This window comes from Chrysochloris asiatica, unplaced genomic scaffold, assembly GCF_000296735.1.
Source record: "Chrysochloris asiatica unplaced genomic scaffold, ChrAsi1.0 scaffold00128, whole genome shotgun sequence".
Classification (NCBI taxonomy): domain Eukaryota; kingdom Metazoa; phylum Chordata; class Mammalia; order Afrosoricida; family Chrysochloridae; genus Chrysochloris; species Chrysochloris asiatica.
In genome coordinates this window covers 999,922-1,021,414 of record NW_006408646.1, presented here as the reverse complement: position 1 = coordinate 1,021,414, position 21,493 = coordinate 999,922, and the positions used below count along the sequence as shown (strand labels likewise).

General features: G+C 43.1%; 1 protein-coding gene across 1 annotated transcript in view; it reads right to left on the bottom strand.

Moving 5' to 3' along the window:
• MYO18B (myosin XVIIIB) overlaps positions 1-21,493 on the bottom strand; it is a 377,810-nt gene that overhangs the window by 225,529 nt on the left and 130,788 nt on the right. Inside the window, exon 20 of the mRNA XM_006869188.1 lies at positions 16,076-16,185. Coding sequence (XP_006869250.1) covers positions 16,076-16,185 — 110 coding nt within the window. The remainder of the gene's footprint in view (positions 1-16,075; positions 16,186-21,493) is intronic.

The following is a 21,493-nucleotide window of genomic DNA, read 5'->3' as shown; positions in this document are numbered from 1 at the left end:
CAATGTTCATAGCAGCATTATTCACAATAGCAAAAAGATGGAGACAGCCTCAGTGCCCACCAATGGAAGAATGGATAAACAAACTGTGGTACATACACACAATGGAATATTATGCTTCCTTGAAGAATAACAAAGAAGCCGCAAGTCATCACATAACATGAATGAACTTTGAGGACATTATGTTGAGTGAAATTAGTCAGTCACAAAAGGATAAATATTACATAAGATCATTATTGTAAAAACTTAAGAAAATATACCCATACTGAAAGGAAAAAACTTTTTTTTTTAATTACCGGAGGGGGGGTGGGGGGACTTAGGGAAAATGGAGGGAGGTGACAGTAGAATACAGAGTAGGGAGTAGATACATCATAGTTCGGGTGTTGGGGAGGGCAATACACAAGAAGGGGGAGGGGGTAGAAGAACAAGGTAGATAGGGTACCACTGAAACAAGTTTGCATGGGCTAAATGGGGCAGAGGTAAATAGTGATGCATGCGCAACCTTGGAACACCAGGGCTCTGTGATACAGGGATTGAGGCATACTCTGAAGTGGGGAAATAATACTAAGATGCTTGACTGTCTTATGAATATTGGTTTCCCTGGCCTACTATTGTGAAATAGACACTTGAGTGGGATAGAAAGGAATGTCAGGAAACATGATTACAGAAAGCGTGTATGCCTGTCTTCAGCCTATAACTGATTGGAATACCTAAAAGGGATTCTAGAACTTGCCCATTGAAATAGGCCTCTTGCAGAGACTTTGCAGTGTATAAGATCTTAGGTGGAATCCTGAGCCACATCCAGAACCTTCTGAGGTGGTACATTCCCACTAGAAAGGATAAGCAGACCAACCTGAAACAGCTAGAGCAACCGAAGATACATCTTTAAAGAAATATCATCAGGAAAAAAAAAACAAAATAAAAATGGCAGTATGACTGGCTACTACAAGAATAAGCAAGTTGTTCGCTGGGAAGTCATCAAGATAAGCAATCAAGTCCCTTCAGAACAAACCCCCCCTCTAAAACTGAAACTCAAAGGGAGCATATGAGCAGGCATGTAAGCTTGCTGGCAACCACATTGGTCTGCTGGTGAGTGGAAGGGGGGAATGGCAGCAGTGAAGGAATGGGCTGCGTTCAACCACGTTCCTTAGACAACCATTGACCTGGAGATGAGAGCGAGAAGAAGTGTGGTGAGACTTGGGGACACCTGAGCCTATGGACAAGGACATAGCCACAGAGGGCTAGAGCTGAGAGTGAAGCATCAAGTGGATATGAAGTGAGGGGAGACACACAAAAACACCCAAACTTGCAGATAGTACCCATATGACCTAGTATCAATGGCTTGATAACCAGAACTCGACTAGATGAAGAAAAAAGTTGATAAAGGAAATGAGTGTAAATTGCTGCAATTTGATGAACTTGACCTATAATCATGGAGGTAGTAGCTCAAAATACCAACAGAGAGGGAAGGAGTCTTCACTTTAAGTATCAATGTTGTGCCCTCTGAATACAGGGTAGATAGTGACAGGCAACTTAGACATTGGCTACCTAAAATGCGGGGGTGATAAAGGCTTGAAGTGACTGGCTTACAAGATTTCATGAGGGAGTTTAGTTTAAGAGTGTGTAGGGAAGATAGAGTCCCCGCTGAATAGTTTTTATCTTGTCCAGATGGGTCTGGTAAAAAGTGATGGGGATAAGTTTCTATGATTCAATAGTGAGTAATTGTTATGACTAATCACAACTGTCACAATTGTAAAGGTAAAAGTTATGTAACACAAATGGGGGAGTAGTTAATCTCACAGACCAGAAACAGAGGACCCTAGGACCATCAGGGGAGAAGATCACAAGTGGAGTGCTGGACACTATCCAGAGAAGCAGTGACACCAGAGATGGAGGCAGAGATGGGGACATGGAGAGAGGTAGCAGCTGAGGACTCTAGATTCATGGAAAGAGAGGGACTGAGAGCTGGTGGCCAGGAGGCAGACTTGCAGAATGTGCCTTTTGGTGGTTTAAATTATTATATATGCCTGAATGTTGGAAAAAAAAAGTTAAAAAGAGCTCAAATGAATAGAGAGAAATACTGTTAACTAACTGATGGTACATGGAGTGGATTATAATCATTGTAATGAAACAAAGTATATGATTTGTTGAATGTAAAACTGATGATCTGCCCTGTAAACTTTCACTGAGTTCACAATAAAAACTTAAAAAAAAAAAAAGATGTGTAGCCTCAGACACCAGAGATGGAGGCAGAGATGAGGACATGGAGTGATACAGCAACTGAGGACTCTAGACTCATGGGAAGAGAAAGGCTGTGTGCTGGCGGCCAGGAGGCAGGCTTGCAGAATGTGCCCTTTGCTTGTTTAAATGATTATATATTCCTGAGTGTTTTTGTGTACCTCTCCCCATCCCCCACAAAACAAAACAACAACAACAACAACAACAACAAAAATCCAGAGGGAATAGGACAAATACTGTTGGATGATGATACAGAGGAGATTGTAATCATTGCAAGGAAGTGATGAGTGTAAAACCAATGTTCTCCCATGTCAACTATCGCTCAATTCACAATAAAAACTTTAAAATTAAAAAGAAGTATAGCCCCAAACTGCAACCTTAGAGGAGGCTTCCTTCCTCCTTGGAAAATGTGCCAGAGCACCCCCTTCCAAAGCCTCGGTGATTTCAGTCATTACATTTGGGCAACATATTCTGAGAGAGCTGTTGACAGCAGAATGCATAAAATCAATACATCTAAAATAAAACATCTTTTCTCTCTGCACAAGAAGAGAACAAAATAAAAATTGACTGAAAGTAAGATGGATGTTTTTTGATTTTTGTTTTTTAAATGGAACCTACAAGCAATGATTTTGTTCAAAGTCGCCTTGGAGTTTATAAGAATTTTTGAATGAAAAACTGATTTGTTTTGTAATCCTTCACCGAATTCACAATAAAAAGATAAAAGAGAAGGAGAAGGAGAAGTTTGGCAGATCCTTCTCCTCACCCCTCCCCCCCAAAAAAAAACAAAGATAAAAATGGATAAAACTGTGAAGAACAGTGAGTTCCATACATTGGAAATTACAGAAAGGCATACAACAAACTGAGAAGCATTTATTCAAGAAAAACAAGCAAGGACAGTCAAACCCCTGTCCTCTTTCCCCATCCTCACCTCCAGCTCTTTCACTGGTGGTCTTCCCAGAGTGACATACACCATGAAGACCACCAACTCTGCTGTCAGATGGGCTCACTTATATCAAGGGGAATCAAGGGAGAACACCACAGCTGGTAGCATTGTCATAGACAGAGGCGACATTGGTGGTAAAACAAATCAGGGATTCCAATGGCACAGTTAGCCTGAGGCTGTATTCTTCATTGGGACAGCAATGGACTACAGACTACAGAAAATTGATCAAGATGATCCCTTTAGGAGCCCGGAGAAAAAAAGAATAAGTACCCATACTCTGCTGAGCTGACCTCTCAGCCTTGAATTTAACTGGTCCAGCAGATCCCCTCAGAAGTCACTATTTTGATTAAACTTTTCTTTAAATGCACCCCAATGAGGTTAAATCTTTCAACAAACTGGTGTAGCACTGGAGGTGCTCATTCATCTATGCCAGGAAATTTGGAAGATAGCTACCTGGCCAACTGATTGGAATAGATCCCTATTTGTGCCCATTCCAAAGAGAAGTGACCTAACAAAATGTGGAAATCATCGAACAATAACATTAATAACACATGCGAGTCCAAGCTTGCTGAAGATAAATCAAAGATGGCTGCTTGGTGAAGTGGTGGGTTGGTGAAAAAGAGGAAAGGCCCCAATGAGATGGAGTGATACAATGGTAGCAGCAGTAGACTCAAACATAACAACTGTAGGGATGGCACAGGACCTGAAGTGTTTCATGCTATTATGCATAGGGGCGCTATGAGTTGCAACAACATCAATGACATTAAGACAAATGAATTCCTAAGAAAACTTGTCTGCAGCCATAACAGAGACATACATAAACAGGTTTGTTTGGAATAAACCTGTGTTTGAACTGAAACCCTCCCTAGTTGCAATACTTAGTAACTTGCCCTCATATATACAAATGGCTAATAGGCATATCAGAAATAAAAGAAAAAAATCTCACTATCATTAAGGGGCATGCAAACTAAAACCACAAGAGATATTATTCATGTAAACAGAATGGCATGAATAAAATACAAAGGCAATAAAGTCTTGATTAAGATATAAAGAAAATGGAGCTGAGATCCCATACATTGCTGGTGGAATGTGAAGTGGTGCAGCATTTCACAATTCCAGTCCTATCCATCCATTCAAGAGAAATGAAAACATATTAATACAAAGACTCGTATACCAATGTTCACAACACCTTTTTTTCCATAATCCCAAACAGAAAATCATCCAAATGTAGTTGAATGTGGACCATTTAAACGTCTGCTATTCAAAATCATAAATTAGTTTATCTCTTAAACTACATGTTTTTAAAGTAAGGATGCAAGTTTTCTTTCTTTCTTTCTTTCTTTCTTTCTTTCTTTCTTTCTTTCTTTCTTTCTTTCTTTCTTTCTTTCTTCCTTTCTTTCTTTTTTTTAAGGGCACTAATATCCATGGGAGACAAGATAAATAATTTTGGCAACAAAATAACAACTTCTAAAACTCACTCCACCACTTTGTGGACTAAGGGGTGCCATGATGTTTTTAATCATCTCAGATGTATGTGAAAGCTGGACAGTGAAAAAGGAAGACCAAATAAGAATCAAAGCCTTTGAATTACGATGTTGGCAAATAATATTGACTATACCACCCGCTGCCAACTTGGTCTTACAAGAAGCACAACCACAATGCTCCTTAGAAGCAAGGATGACAACCTGACTTTATTTCACACATTTTGGACATGTCATTAGGAGGGACCAGTTCCAGGAGAAGGATATCATTCTTTGTAAAGTAGGGGTCAGGGAAAAAGAAGAAGACCCTCAGTGAGCTGGACTGACACAGTGGCTGCAAAAATGGGCTCAAACATAGCAGCAATTGTGAGGATGGCACAGTGTTTCATTCATTATACACAGTGAGCATTACTGTGGCACACAGTGAGTGTCACAATGAGTCAGAATCGACTCTACAGCACCTAACAACAACAAATGTTTATTCACCATCTAGTACGTAGTGGTTACGAATCGGGCTGCGAACCTTAAGGTCAGCAGTTCGAAACTACCAGCCGCTCCGCGGGAGAAAGATGAGGCTTTCTACTCCCGTAAAGATTTACACCCTTGGAAACCCTGTACAGGGTCGCTATGGGTCGGAACCGACTCGACGGCACTTCACAACAACAACAACAGTACGTATCAAGTACTGTGTTAAGTTTCAGAAGCCCAGCTGGCATTGTGGGTTAAGCATTGGGCTATTAACCCAAAGGCAAGTGAAAGATGAGGCAGTCTTCTTCTGTAAAGATTTAAACCCTTGGAACCCTTTGGAGCAGTTCTACCATGTTCTATAGGGTCACTGTGAATTGGAAGTAGGTGTTAACACTGTCAATTAATTAAATCATTTGATCCCCCTATCAAGTGGATTTGATGTCATCAATGATATCCCTCATTCCACATCCTCATCGGAAGCTGACTTGAACCTCTGGCAGTTTCCCATCAATGTTCTGATGCAGTCATGGATCATGTGGATTATGATAAACTACAGACAACATTGCAGAGAATGAGTATTCCAGAACATTTCATTGTACTCATAAGGAACCTGTCATAGACCAAAAAGTAGTAGTTCAAACAGAACAAGGGAACACTGACTGTTTTAAAATCAGTTTGTATTCTTTCACTATACTTACTCAGTCTGTATGCTGATGAGATGAAGAAGATTGTGGCATCAGGATTGGAGGGAGACTCATTAACAACCTGCAATATGCAGATGATACAGCCTTGCTTGTTGAAAGCAAAGAGGGCTTAAAATACTGATAAAGATCAAAGACCCCAGCCTTCAGTATGGGTTGCACCTCAATGTAAAGAAAACAAAAATCCTCACCACTAGACCAATAAATAGCATCATGATAAATGGAGAAAAGATTGAAGTTGTCAAAGACTTCATTTTACCTTGATCCACTATCAACACTCATGGAAGCAGCTGTCAAGAAATCAAATGACTTATTGCATTATGTAAATCTGCTGCACAAGACTTCTTTAAAGTATTCAAGAGCAAATATGTCAAATTGAGGACTGAGGTTTGCCTAAACCAAGCCATGGTATTTTCAGTAGCTTCATATGCATGTGAAAGTTGGACAGTGAATAAGGAAGATCATAGAAGAATTGATGCATTTGAGTTATGGTGTTGGAGGAGAATATTAAAAGTGTCACGGACAGTTAGAAGAACAAATAAATCTGTGTTGGAAGAAGTACAACCAGAGTGCTCCATAGAAATCAAGATGGCAAGACTTCATCTCTCATACTTTGGACACATTAATAGGAGGGACCAGTCCCTGGAAAAGGGCATCATGCTTGGTAATGTGGCGAGCCAGCAAAACAGAGGAAGATTCTCAATGAGAGGGATTGACACCATGGCAGCAGCAATGGAATCAGGCTTAACAATGATTGTGAGGATGCCACAGGACTGGGCAGTGTTTCAGTCTGCTGTGCATAAGGTCACTGTGAGTCAGAACTAACTCAATGGCACCTAACAACAACAGCAATAAAGTGTATCTGCACTATCAATGTTTTGCTATAATAAGGAAACTCTGTAAAAGAAGTGTTAAGTAACTTGTCCAGTCTCATACAACCAGTGAGTGGACGAGGCATATATATGCTCAGGAAGCCTATGCCCTTAACTGCTAAAACTATCTGACCTCAGAAATTCCCAAGTGGTAGGATTCAGTCAATCAGACCAGACACTGAGCAAAAATAAGTCACTGTCCTCAACAGAAATCAACACGGTGCTTCTATTAACCATGGCATATGCAAGACCTCTGTACCTTTAATATGAAACCTACTGCCACCCAGTCCATTTTGACTCATAGCAACACTATAAGACAGAATAGAACTGTTTCTTAGGGTTTCTGAGGCTGTAAATCTTTACGGGAGCAGACAATCCCATCTGTCTCCTAAGAAGCAGGTGGTAAACCCTAACTGCAGACCTTGTGTAATCCACAACACTACCTGGATTCCTTTAAGTATGAAAGAACTGTCTAAAGGTCAGACAGCCAATGTCAACTAGAAGCCAGATGTGGGTGTCTAACAGACCCTGGTCTGCCATTCTTAGCTGATAATCTCACTAGGCATATAGAGAAAAGAGTGAAAGAATATACAGAGAGCACACACATCATGCCTGGCATGTGCTAAGTTTCCATCAGTACTAGGAACTGGTGGAGATGTTGAGGCTATAAACCCATCTTTGGCAATGTGAAGTGAAGACATGTCCTTCTCCCTCATCCTGCGACACTCAATATATGAATTCTTAAATATATGCTAGAGAAACTGAACCCTTTTCCAGGGCCCCTTTGTGTCTTAAAGGAGCCCTGGTGACATAGTGGATTAAGCATTGGGTTGCTACCCACAAGGTCAGTGGTTCAAACCCACTAGCCACTCTATGGAAATACAAGGTGAGGCTTGCTAGTCCTGAAAAGATTAACAGCCTCAGAAACCTTAGAGAGCATTTAGACTCTGCCACATAAGAACACGATGAATCAGAAATTACTCGACAGCAGTGGGTTTGTATATTAGAACTTTACAAAGACAGTTCTCTCCAATGTTCCACCAGGATGCACCAAAACACATAGGAGCTGACATCTCACATTAAGTTGGACATGCCAAGCAGACAGTGAGAGACTCCAGGAATAATGAAGCGACAAGGCACCATGGGCTTCCCTGACATACTCCCCAGCAAGTAGTGCAATATGGAGAACACATCCTTTGGAAAAGGCTGCCCACCCTATGAGCCATGTGGTGACTGCCAGCCTAGCACTTCCTGCATGACACTCACACCCCAGCTGAGCACCTACTACATGTCATACACAGCTTTCCGGGAGAATGGAGGGCTGGAAAGAGATTGAAGGAGCCAGCACAGTGATCTAAATCAGTCGGACGTCACACCATATACTGATTAACTACTGTGTCCCTCACCTAGCAGGGGGCTTCAAAACATTTATGGAATATGGAATTGCAAGAGAATTCCACAGCATTGAAACCACTTCTTTGCTATTCAACTTCTGCATGCTCAGGACTGAAAACAGACTGCCTCGAATGAGACAGAAACCGATAAATAAATAAACAGGTACACATCATAAGCACACTTAAGTGTGCATGTATGGGCATGTGGGGTTAATTTGGTGAGGTAATATGGAATGTTGTTGTTGTTGTTAGGTGCCATCAAGTCGGTACTGACCCATAGTGACCTTATGCACAGCAGAACAAAACACTGCCCAATCCTGGGCCAACATCACTATTGTTGTCACGCTTGAGTCCATCAAAACTGCCACCTGGCCATTCAATCTCACTGGGGGTCTTCCTCTTTTTCTCTGCCCCTCCACCCTACCAAACATGATATCCTTCTCCAGCAACTGGTCCCTCCTGACAATATATCCGAAGTATGAGAGACTAAGTTTGGCCATCCTAGCCTCCAAGGAACACTCTGGCTGCACTTCTTCCAGCACAGATCTGTTTGTATTTTGGCAGCCCATTGCACTTTCAATATTCTCCTTCAACACCATAACTCAAATGCATTAATTCTTCTAAGGTCTTCCTTATTCACTGTCCATCTTTCGCATGCATTTGAGGTTATTGAAAATACCATGGCTTGGGTCAGGCGCACCTTAGTCCTCAAGCTGACATCTTTGCTCTCCAACACTTTAAAAAGGTCTTGTGCAGCAGATTTGCCCAATGCAATACATCGTTTGATTTCTTGACTGCTGCTTCCATGAATGTTGATAGTTGATCCAAGAAGAATGAAGTCCTTGACAACTTCAATCTTTTCTCCATTGATAATAATGTTGTTTATTGGTCCAGTGGTGAGGATTTTTGTTTTCTTTACATTGATATGTAATCCATACCAAAGGCTGTGCTCTTTGATATTCATTAGTAAATGTTTTCACTTTCAGCAAGCAAGGTTGTATCATCTGCATATCACAGGTTGTTAATGAGTTTTCCTTCGATCCTGATGCCACGTTTTTCTTCATAGGACCCAGTTTCTCGGATTATTTGCTCAGCATACAGGTTGAATAAGTATGGTGAAAGAATACAACCTTGTTGCATACCTTTCTTAATTTGAAAACATTCAGTGTTTCCATGTTCTGTTTGAAGAACTGCTTCTTGGTCCAGGTACAGATTTCTCATGAGCACAATTAAGTGTTCCAGAATACTCATACTTCACAATATTGTCTACAGCTTGTCATGATCCACACAATCAAAAGCCTTTGCGTAGTCAATAAAACATAGGTAAACCTCTTTCTCAAATTCTCTGCTTTCAGCCAAGATCCATCGGACATCAGCAATGATATCCCTTGTTCCACGGCCTCTTCTGAATCCAACTTGAACATATTAAAAACATTAGATCCAAACTGGAGGGGTACAGTAAGGTGAGCAAGATTTAACAAATAACAACAACAACAAAAACAAAGCAGCTGAGTCAATTCCAACATCTAGCAACCCTATATGACAGTGTATAACCTCCTCATAGGGTTTCCGAGGCTGTGATCTTTACGGATGCAGACTGTCACATCTTTAGTTCATGGGGCAGCTGATGGGTTTGAACTGCCAACCTTTCAGTTAGCAGGTGAGCGCTTAGCCACTGTACTGCCTAGGTTTTGTAGAAAGAACTAATGTGTAAATCAGCATGGTAGTGGGCAGTTCTCTCTCCAGCCATTGGTTTACAGGGGTGTCTTTCCAGCACACCATTCCTCTATTATCAGCTTGTTGTACTGTGGTGACTTGTGTGTTGCTGTGATGCTGGAAGAATACTGAATGATGTAGAAAACATCAAAAGAACATGGAAGAAATTCACTGTCACTGTACCAAAAAAGAATTGGTCTCCATTCAACCATTCCAAGAGGTACCATATGATCAAGAACTGATGGTACTGAAGGAAAAAGTCCAAGCTGCACTGAAGCCATTGGTGAAAAACAGACTCCAGGAATTGGCAGAATACAAATGGAAATGTTTTAACAAACAGATAGAGTGCTGGAGGCACTCACTCATCTCTGCCAAGAAATTTGGAAGGCAACTACCTGACCAACTGATTGGAAGAGATCTCTATTTGTGCCTATTCCAAAGAGAGGTGACCCAATGGAATGCAGAAATCACATAATAATATCCTTACTATCATATGCAAGTAAAATTTTGCTGAAGGTAAAACTAGTGCAACAATACATCCACAGGGAGTTGCTAGAAGTTACAGATAAATTCAGAAGATGATGTGGAACAAGTGATATCACTGCTGATGTCATACAGATCTTGGCTAAAAGCAGAGAATGCCTGTAAGATGTTTATTTATGCCTTATTTATTATGCAAGGCCATCAGCTGTGTGGTGGATAGTAACAAACTATGGATAACATTGTAAAAAAATAAGTATTACAAAACACTTAATTGTGCTCACAAGGAATCTCTACATAGACCAAGAGGCAGTCATTAGAACAGAACAAGGGGATATTGAATGATTTAAAATCAGGAAAGTGTGTGCCAGGTCAGTATCCTTTCACCATATTTATTCAATCCGAATACTCAACAAACAATCCAAGAAGCTGGATTATATGAGAAGAACGTAGCATCAAGATTATAGGAAGACTCATTAACAACCTGTGATATGCAGATGGCATAACCTTTCTAGCAGAAAGAGAAGACAACTTGAAATACCGATGAAAATCGTAGATACCAGTAGCCTTCAGTATGGCTTGTACCCCATTGCAAAAACACACACACACACACAAATCTTCACAACTGGACCAATAAATAACATCATGATAAACAGAGAAATGATTGGAGTTGTCAAAGACTTCATTTCGTTTGGATCCACAATCAATATTTACGGATGCAGCAGTCAAAAAATTAAAGGACATATTTCATTAGGCAAATCTGCCACAAAAGGTCTTCTTAAAGTGTTAAAGAGCAAAGATGTCAGTTGAGGCCTGACGCAAGCCAGGATATTTTCAATTGTCTTACATGCATGTGCAAGTTGACCACTGAATAAGGAGGAGGGTAAAAGAATTGATGTCTTTGAATTATGGTGTTGGTGATTAATATTGAAAGTACCATGGACTGCCAGAAGAAGAAATAAATTTGTCTTGGAAGAAGTTCAGCTAGAATACTCCTTAGAAGGGAAGATGGAGAGACTTGGTCTCATGTTCTTTGGAAATGTTGTCAGGAGGGATCAGTCCCTGGAGAAAGACATCATGCTTGATAAGGTCAATGAAAAAGAGGACAATCTCCCCAATAAAATGGGTTGACACAGTGGTAGCAGCAATGGGTTCGAATGTAACAATTGTAAGGATGGCGCAGGACCAGGCAGTGTTTTGTTCTGTTGTGAGTAGGGCTGCTATGAGTTAGAACTGATTTGACAGCATCTAACAACAACAACAAAACAACTTCCCAGCAGAAGCAGAGGAGCCTTGGTGGCACACTGAGTTAAGCATTGGGCTGTTAACCACAAGGAAAGTGATTCAAACTCACCAAAGGCTTCTTGTAAAGATTTAGCCTCATAAAACCCCATGGGAGCAGTTTTCTCTCATATCCTATAGAGTTGCTATGAGTCAGAATCAACTCGACAGCATCAACACAGTGCGTCTGGGTTTTGGTTCTTCCCAGCAGAAAGGGACTCGGACAAATTCAGAGAAAACAAGGAGGAGTGTCCACTGGCATTAGAGAGGATAGGTTGACAGCCTTTTATTGTGCTCTTCAGATCAAGTCCCTGGAGACAGAGAATTTGCAGCTGGAATTGATCATTACTGTGGACACTCTGCAGTGGGGAAGATGGGCCTAAGGGTTTCCTCACATCGATCAGAGAGTCTTGGAGACATCTGCCTCAGCGGTTCAGAGAGATGGAAAACCGGAATCTAGGACTTAGCCACAGGTGCGGAGAGAGCTCCCTCTCTGAGCTGCCTGGGATTGCACCCTTGTTTTCACCCCGGGTGGACTTGAGTGTAGGTTAGACATAGTCTTTCTTATCCAGGCGGAGTGGCTTGGGAAGCAGACGGGAGAGGGACGCAAGATTATTAGAGAGGGAACCAGCCATGTTGAAAACCTGGATATGACCCAAGGAGCTTTGCTGGCACAGTGGGCTAAGCATTGGACTGCTAATAGAAATGTTGGTGGTTCAAACCCACTGGTCACTGCACAGGAAAAAGATGAGGCAGTCTGTTCCCATAAAGACTGACAGGCTCAGAAACCCTAAGGAGCAGTTTGACCCTGTCCTGTAGGATCTCTATGAGTTTCAATAGACTCAATGGCAGTGGGTTTGGGGTTTGGGTTATGTACCTGGGTTTCATTGGGGAGCAGGTTAGAGGTCAGCACTGCTCCCTAGAGACCATAGAGTGGACAGAGGGAAAGTTGGCACCCATAATACAGACGTTACTTCCTCCTTCATTTTGCTACAGCCAGTTGCAGTCATAGAAAACAGGCCTTTCTTGATAGAGTCCTGCTGCAGACCACCCAGTGAGTGGACCTCCACTGACCACCTGATAAAGCCCAGAGAGGTCTGGCCGGCCCCTGCCTACTTCCTCAGTCCTTTTCTTGTCTGTTGATATACTTCCTGCTTCAGCTACATTAACTAGCCAAGCACCAAGTCTTTGCCCAAACTCTACCCAACTTGAGGATGCCCAGGACTCTGACCCAGGTCCTCCAAATGGTCCTTCCATTCAGACCTTCCCTGACCTGAGGTGTCACCCCACCATCACCCCCACTGCAGACATCCACCTCTCTGTATGGAAAGTGTTTGTTGGGTTCTTTCTCCCCCAGGGGAATCATAGTCTCTTCACCCCTGTGTCTCCAGCACCTAATACAGGGCATGTTGCACACCAAGGACTAAGTTAAAATTGGATGAAATGAGTCATCAGTTTTTTTAAAAATGATCATTCATAGAACGTACATCCTGCACTGAAACACCTTGTCTATCCTCCGAGGCCTTCCATTCCAAAGTCCTGCATGAGGAAGTTGTGAGCCTGAGTTCAAATTCCACCAGTACCACCTCCTGACTGAGTAGCCATGACCTCAGCTGCCTCTGCTGTGAAATGGGGATCATCCCGCGAGTGGCTCGACTCTGTCTCAGATGGAGGCTCTGTAACCTCTTCATGTCCTGCATATTATGTTGGGACAGGGATTTACAGGCGTGTGGTCAAGGGCACAGGCTATTTTTGTTTCCGGAACACTAACTATCCAGTAGGCACCCACCCAATCAGTGTGCTTCACTGGACAAGTGTCCTTGCATCAACAAGCCCGTCTTTAAGAGCCGTGTTTAAGAGACACATGTGAAATACCACTAAGGCCTCCGTTCTGCACATGTGACTGTGAGTTGCCTCTGCCACCGCCGTCCAGTGTCTACAACAATATTGACCTTTCGTGGCCATCAGCCTTGTCTTATTCAGTCCTGAGGTCTTAACTGCTTTGCACACAGAACCTGCCAGCTTGCCCATCCAAGCACGTGCTCATGGATAATTCATAGCTTATCGCACCGCCCGGCAAATGAATATTTATCAGCTTTTTCATAAAAGGCAGGATAGTGTTTCCTCTCGTGGCGACCCAAATTCTATGCTGCAGCAAATGAAATTTGTGAGCAAATAAAGGAAAAGGATAAGCAGAGACAAACACTCCCAACCAAGTCCATTCTGCTTGTAATTTTCCATTTTCCCCAGGCCTCCAACATGGAGCGGGTGGTTTCGGTTTGGTTACAGCCGAGAACTGCTGAGTCACACAGAATACCAGAATTTGAGCGTTTCCATATGCTGCACCCACAGCCCTACAGGAAACTCCCCTACACACCCCTCAGCACTGTCTCAGCTACTGAGGAGCCCTGACTCTTGGGTCAATGACCAAGTTTGGGGGTGGTACCCAGGATAAGGAACCTTAAATGAAAACGGGCACATAAAGTGGGTAGTGGAAGCAAGCCTGCTTCCAAAGTGAGAAGACCACCACCAGCGAGGGGTCACCCTGTACCACCCTACACCCTAGCCGCATCTGATGACCCCTCCCCACCATGGGTCAGCTGGGAGGCAGATGGAGCTCTGAGTCCCACTACAGAAAAGAGCAGTGTTTTCTCTTCTAGCCTATATGTGACTCTGGTTACAGTGACGTTTCAACAGGCCTGTGAAGATAGAGACTGTGAAATTGTTTGCCTTCACCCTGGACCTGCAACATGATGCTGGTGCTGGTGCTGATATTGATGTTGATGGGGAGTAAATAAATACTGAGCCCTGAATTTGTGCCAGGCTCTGTGTCAAACACATCAACTATATTATAACATGCAATACTCAAAACACATCACTGAATTCATCATTATTCCTATTCCCACTTTACAGATGAGGAAACTGAGGCAGAAAGGTGAAATAACTTACTGAAGCTCACCCGCCTCCAATTGGGAGTTGAATTCAGGTCTGTTTAACCCTGGGCGTTTGCTCTTTTAACTGGAGGTCAGCCCCATGACTGCCTGGCTGTGTAGCTTCAGGGAAATCAATTCATCTCTAAAATAATCTGTTTTCTCATTTATTAAAGGGGTGGAATCACTCTCACTGTACAGATAGTTTGAGGATGTCATGGAACTTTGAAAACTCCAAAGAACTCTGTAGTCATTGGTCAGCTCCTGGCCATCCTCCAAAGAAACACTTAGTGTTTGACATTCTGGATAAAGCCATGGTTCCTGTCCTCCAGTGGAAGTCAGAGAAAGGAGATCAATGGGCAGAAATACAAGTTTGTATTCATTTAGCAAAAATTCATTGAACACTTACTAAGAATACCTATAGAGCATCTAAGTAAGTCCAGGTTGCGATAAGTGCTGCATGAATATTAGAACAAGGTGATGTCCATTCTGAGACCAAAAGAACTAGATGGTGCCCACTACCACAACTGACCACTCTGAAAAGGATCACAAGAGGTCCTGGTGTGAGTGGGAGAGAAATGTGAGACAAAACTCACAATCATAAAAAAAAAACAGGCTTACTGGTCTGATGGAGACTGGTGGAACCCCCAAGACTATAGTCACCCCCTTAGTCACTCTTCAGGTCTAGAACTGAACTCACCAGCTAGCTCAACTTTCAACCCAACAAACACAGGCCTATAGGTGAGCAGTAACACCAGGGAGGTACATACGAATTAAAACAAACAACCATCTGTGATCAAAAGGGCAGCACTCCTCAGGGATAAAGTTCAGAAGACAGGAAGGAATAGGGAAAAAAGTATGAATGGAAATGAAAAACACAGAGAGGAAGTGAGAATACTGTTGCATCTCAGGGCCTAAGGTCAATGTCATGAAGCAAAATAGGTATAATTATTGAATGGAAAACCAACTGCTCTGTAACCTTCACTTCAGCCACAATAAAAAGTGAAAAACAACAGCAACAACAAGGTGAGGCGAATAAGAATACATAGCACTTGAACCAGGATCTGCAAAACAAGATGGCGTCCGCCATGAAGCGTTGGGGAAAATGGATTCCAGACAAAGCTCCTGAGAGGACATTTTCAAGATGGGACCCACTAGGAAACCCTTCTAAACATTTCAGACCATGAAACCGTCTTTCCATAAACCATCTCTGGGTGCTGCTGCCAAATGCAACACCCTTTGGCAATGGCAGCTTTGCATCTTGTATGGGACTCTTCTAACTGGGCCATGTTCTTCTTGTGTCTATATTCTTTTTATTTTCCTACACTTCCTCACACAGGGTTTCAGAGGAGTCGTTCTGGGTTGGAAGTGTCTTAGGTGACATTAAGGGGGTATAATTTGGAGTAGGGGGTTGGACTGAACCTTATACCACCCTTAGCATTGCCCCCAAGGCCTAGCTCTCTGATTCCTGTGGTCCAGATGCACCCTGGAACAATCCCCTATGGACCTCAGACCATCAGACATGTGTCCATGAAGCAAGAACCTTCACCCTCCTCCAGGCCCCCTTCACATACCTTCCTCTCATCTATTCCCTCAGAGGTTGACATGAGCGTCTTCATGAGTGGAGGGTCCAGAACCTGGAACTGCCGGCGGAACTGAGCAAGGCCCATGTGGTCAGCAAAGCCTGGGAGGTGAGAGTGGGCAGGAGAGGAACAAGGAGTCCAATGAGAAGACCCAGACTAGGGCCCTGGACCTGCAGGAAGGAGGTCAGAGCCCCACTGCCAGTCTTTTGAGTGGACTTAATTCTTGAGGTCTTGATTGTCTCATTTGCTAATTTAAGGGACTACACTCGATCAGCATTTCTGTGCCCTAGAATGCAAACCCAATTAGATGCTCCAATAAAAGTTTGACAAGGATGCAGATGGATCCGCGTCTTTTTTTTTTTTTTTTTTTTTAATGGATTGAGCACACATCACCATTTACCTCTGTCCCATTTAGCCCATGCAAACCTGTCTCAGTGTTCCCCTATCTACCTTGTTCTTCTACCCTTCCCCCTTCTTGTGTACTGCCCTCCCCAACACCCGAACTATGATGTGTCTGCCCCCTACCCTGTGCTCTACTGTCGCCTCCCTCCACCTCCCCTAAAATTCCCCACCCTTCCCCCACCAGTAACCAACAAAGTTTTTTTTTTTTCCATTTTAGTATGGATATCTTTTCTTAAGCTTTCACAAAAACGGTCTTATGCAATATTTGTCCTTTTGTGACTGACTAATTTCACTCAGCATAATGTCCTCAAGGTTCATCCATGCTATGTGGTGGCTTACAACTTCCTTGTTATTCTTCAAAGTAGCATAATATTCCATTGTGTGTATGTACCACAGTTTGTTCATCCATTCTTCAGTTGATGGGCACTTAGGCTGTCTCCATCTTTTTGCTATTGTGAATAGTGCTGCTATGAACATTGGTGTGCATATATCGATTCATGTTATGGCTTGTATTTCTTGTGGATAAATTCCAAGTAGAGGAATTGCTGAATCATACGGTATTTCAATTTCCAACTTCCTGAGAAAGCACCATACTGTTTTCCAGAGTAGTTGGACCATTTTGCATTCCCACCAGCAATGTAGGAGGGTCCCAGTCTCTCCACATCCTCACCAACATTTATTGTCCTCTGTATTTTTGAACTTCACTGTTATTGCTGGTGTGAGATGGTATCTCATTGTTGTTTTGATGTGCATCTCTCTAATGACTAATGTAGCTCTGGTAGCGTAGTGGTTACGAATCGGGCTGCTAACCTGAAGGTCAGCAGTTCGAAACTACCAGTGGTTCTGCGGGAGAAAGATGAGGCGTTCTGCTCCCGTAAAGATTTATAGCCTCGGAAACCCTGTGCAGAGTCACTATGAGTCTGAACCAACTCCACGGTACTCAACAACAACAATGACTAATGTAAAGCTGTTTGAACTGCAAGGTTGGTGGTTCAAGCTCACCAACTGCTCCTCAGAAACACCATACGGGTTGCTATGGGTCAGAATTGACTCGATGGCACTTAACAACAATAACAATGGCTAATGATCGTGAACATTTCTTCATATGTTTGTTAGCTGCCCGAATCATCCACCTCTTAAGAGGCCACAGTGCACCAACACTAAGGGCTCCGAGGACATCTTCAGGAAGACATCTGATCAGTCTGTTAGTACTGAGTTTCCCACACCTGTTTGAACCTGGAAGCTTTCTTTCACTTTTATATTTTGGAGTCTAATGATAAGCATTAGACTGCTAACTGCAAGGTTGGAGGTTCAAAATCACCAGCTGCTCCTTGGAAACCCTATACAGGGTCACTATGGGTCAGAACAGACTTGATGGCACTTAACAACACCACAGAGCAGCAGCATCGAGTCTAGATTGAGTGACTTCTACCTCTGTTTTACAGGTGTAGACATTGAAACTCAGAGAGGTGAATCACCCAATCACACCTGGATTTCAAGCCCTGCCAGTGACAATTAACAGCCCAACCAAGAGAAGCTCTGGTGTGGCGCTGTGGACTAATGTGTCAGACTGCAAAGTCGTTTGAACAGCAAGGTTGGTGGTTCAAGCTCACCAGCTGCACCTTGGAAACCCTATACATGGTCACTATGGGTCAGAATTGACTTGACAGCACTTAACAACAACAAGAGAAGCCAGAAATCAGCAGGGACTAAGTCTCAGTGTTTGGATTTTACCCCCAGGAATAGTGGGACAAGGAGCATGGTAGATCCTCAGTTATAATAGAAACAGACCCCTTCAGTGGCTGGATGGGCGAATACACTGGTGAAATCTCACTCCAGATTTGTGATTTCACTTCCCAATAAGTCAAATGCATAAACCACAAGGAAGGATGAGTGTGAGTGTATATGACTAATCCAGGAGGCCTGCCTAGAGGAAGAGGAGGGTCTTCAGCCAGGTTCAGAAATCTGACAGCACAGATAGGGGAGTTGGGAGGTTACAACCCCTGACTTTGGGCTCAGATTGAATCTGGTTTCATGACCTAAGTGCTCCCTTTATAAACCCCATGGTGAGGTGGGGGAAATGGTCCCCATCTCCTTGAGCTTCAATGTCTTGCTGTCCTGTGAGTCTAAGGAGGTTTACTCTCACACAGTCATGAGGGGAGTATTAAATTCGATGATGATGATAGGAAAGGTGGCTAATGGGTCAGACATTCTAAACATTGCCTCATTGACTCCTCCAGCCCTTATCTAGAGGCATGCCTGGGAGGTGCTCAGCTGTCATAGGTAGAGACCAGAGGTGAGCTCTGACCACCGGGAAATGTAATGGTGGTGGTAGTGGTGGTGGTGTGCCGCGGAGTCGATTCTGACTCATAGTGACCCTGTTTATGGTTTCTGAAGCTATAAATCTTTACGGGAGCAGAAAGCCTCATCTTTCTCCCACAGAACAGCAGGTAGTTTGGAACTGCTGACCTTGAGGTTAGCAGCCCAACTCATAACCGCCATGCTACCAGAGCTCCTTAGGTAATGTAATAGGTGATGTTCAATGAGTGTTTACCATCTGCCAGGCATGGGGCTAACTGCTAAAGGCTTGGTGAGAATAACCTCTTTTAGGATCTGGAATTACAGTGTCTAGCATGCTCACAGATTATGTGTGTACGGTGCATATATTTTGTTGTTGTATGCCAAGTTGATTTCCAGCCCATGGTGATCCTGTCTGACAGAGTAGAAATGCTCCATAGGGTTTTCTAGGCCATAATCTTTATAGGAGCAGATTATCAGGACTTTTTCCCACCTAGCTACTGGGGTGGTTCCAACAGCCAAACGTTTGATTAGTAGCTAAGCACTTAACCATTTACCACAGGCCTCCTTATGGCTCTTGGTTGTAGTTGCCATCAAGTCAGTTCTGACTCATATAGACCCTGTATAGGTTTTCCAAAGAGTAGTTGGTGAGTTTGAACTGCCATCCTTGAGATTCAAACCGACCTTATGGTCAAGTGTTTATCCTATGATGCCAAACCAGGATTCCTTGTGGCTCCTTAGCTCTTCAAAATTTGTGAGAAAAGTTCATTATCTTTTCATTCTGTTTTTCTATGAGCTTTTTGAAGCACCCTCACATATATTGTTGTTAAAGTACCATCAAGTTAGTTTCCAACTCAAAGAGACCCCATATAGGCTTTCCAAGGTTGTAAATCTTTACAGGAGCAGCAGAAAGCCTCATCTTTCTTTCGTGGAGCGACTGGTAGATTCAAACATCTGACTTTGCAGATAGCAGTCCAGCTTGTGCTCCACTATGCTATCAGGGCTCCTGCATGTGCAAACACTTAAAATCATAACTATTTAATATGTGTGTGTGTATCTGTGTATGCATGTGGAGCAGGGACCACAGGAGATAAACTAGGTCTGGTAAGCAGAGATAGGAGCATTCTACCTGGGAGACATCAACCCTTCACTTAGTTGGGAAGCTCATTCTGACAAAGGAGGGGTTGAGCCACAGTAAGGACGGGAGGCCCTAGCAAGGGGGTGCTCTGACCCCAGCAGACACCAGTGACTCTGACCATCTGGGATAGGTTCAGGGCACCTGCAAAGGCCCCGCACAACCTGCCATCCAGCAGCCAGAATCGATTTAGCTGGGGGCAGAGCCAAAGCTGTGACATTCTGTCTTCCTCCTCCCCTTGCAATGCAGGTGAGAAAGAAAATCAATGAGATGCTGGGAAGAGAGAGGGTCTCATTCATCTTGGCTTCCAGCCACCCTATGGCAAGTACCTCCTGCCTGGGGTCCTACTGTTAATGAGATGGGAGGAGATGGAGCACTGGCCACAGGCTGGGGTGTCAGGCATGCACGGACATTAAGCAAGAGGGTGCCCACCTGAGAAGCCCCATCCCTGTGGAAAAAATGGCTGTGCCTGAGTGCTTTCTCACTGCCAGGGAGGGGACTGATGTGGCAGCCCCCAGGGACTAACAGGCAGAAAAGAACAGAAAGGAATAAGATCAAATTCAACTCATAGGATGAGCTAATAATGCAAACCTCACGTGCATGCTTGCTTTCTAACATACAGACCCAAAGACTGTATTCCTTTGATTACAAATCCTTTATCCTTCTGATAAAGGGGTCCCTAGGTAGTGCTACAAGGTTGGCGGTTCAAGCCCACCAGCTGCTCCTTGGAAACTCTATACAGGGTCCCTGTGAGTCAGAACTGACTCAAAGGCACTTAATAATAACAACAGGTAATACAAAGAGTTAAACATTCTGCTGCTAAATGAAAAGTTGGTGGTTTGGATTCATCCAGAGGTGCCTTGGAAGAAAAGCCTGGTGATACACTTCTGCAAAGTCAGCCACTGAAAACCTTATAAATCACAATTCTTTGACACAAAAGAGCTCATCCTGAGTCTGAATCGACTCAATGGTAATGGACTTTAAAAATTTTTTTATCTGTACTCCATTATCTTCCAAGCTAAACTATGCTGCTGCTGTTGTTTTTAGGCGTCTCTGAATGGGTTCCAACTCATAGCAACCCAGGTAAAGCAGAAGGAAACACTGCTCACTTCTACACTATCCTCACAGTTGTTGTTTTGTTTTATCCCACTGTGATAACCATTGTGTCAATCCATCTCATTGAGGGTCTTCTTCTTTTTCACTGACCCTCTACCAACCATGGATCCTTCTCCAGGGACTGAGCTCTCCTGATCACATGTCCAAAGTACATGAGACAAAGTCTCACAGTTCCCATTTTTAAGGAGCGTTCTGGTTGCACTTCTTCCAAGATAGATTTGTTTGATCTTCTAGCAATCCAGGGCATATGCAATATTCTTCATCATCACCATAACTCAAAGGCATCAACTCTTCTCCTGTTTTCCTTATTCATTGTCTGACTTTCACATGTACATAAGGCCATTGAAAATACTATGCCTTGGATCAGGCACACCTTAGTCCTCAAAGTAACATCTGCTTTTTAACGCTTTTGCAGCAGATTTGCCCAATGCAAAACATTTTCTTTTTTTTTTTTTTTT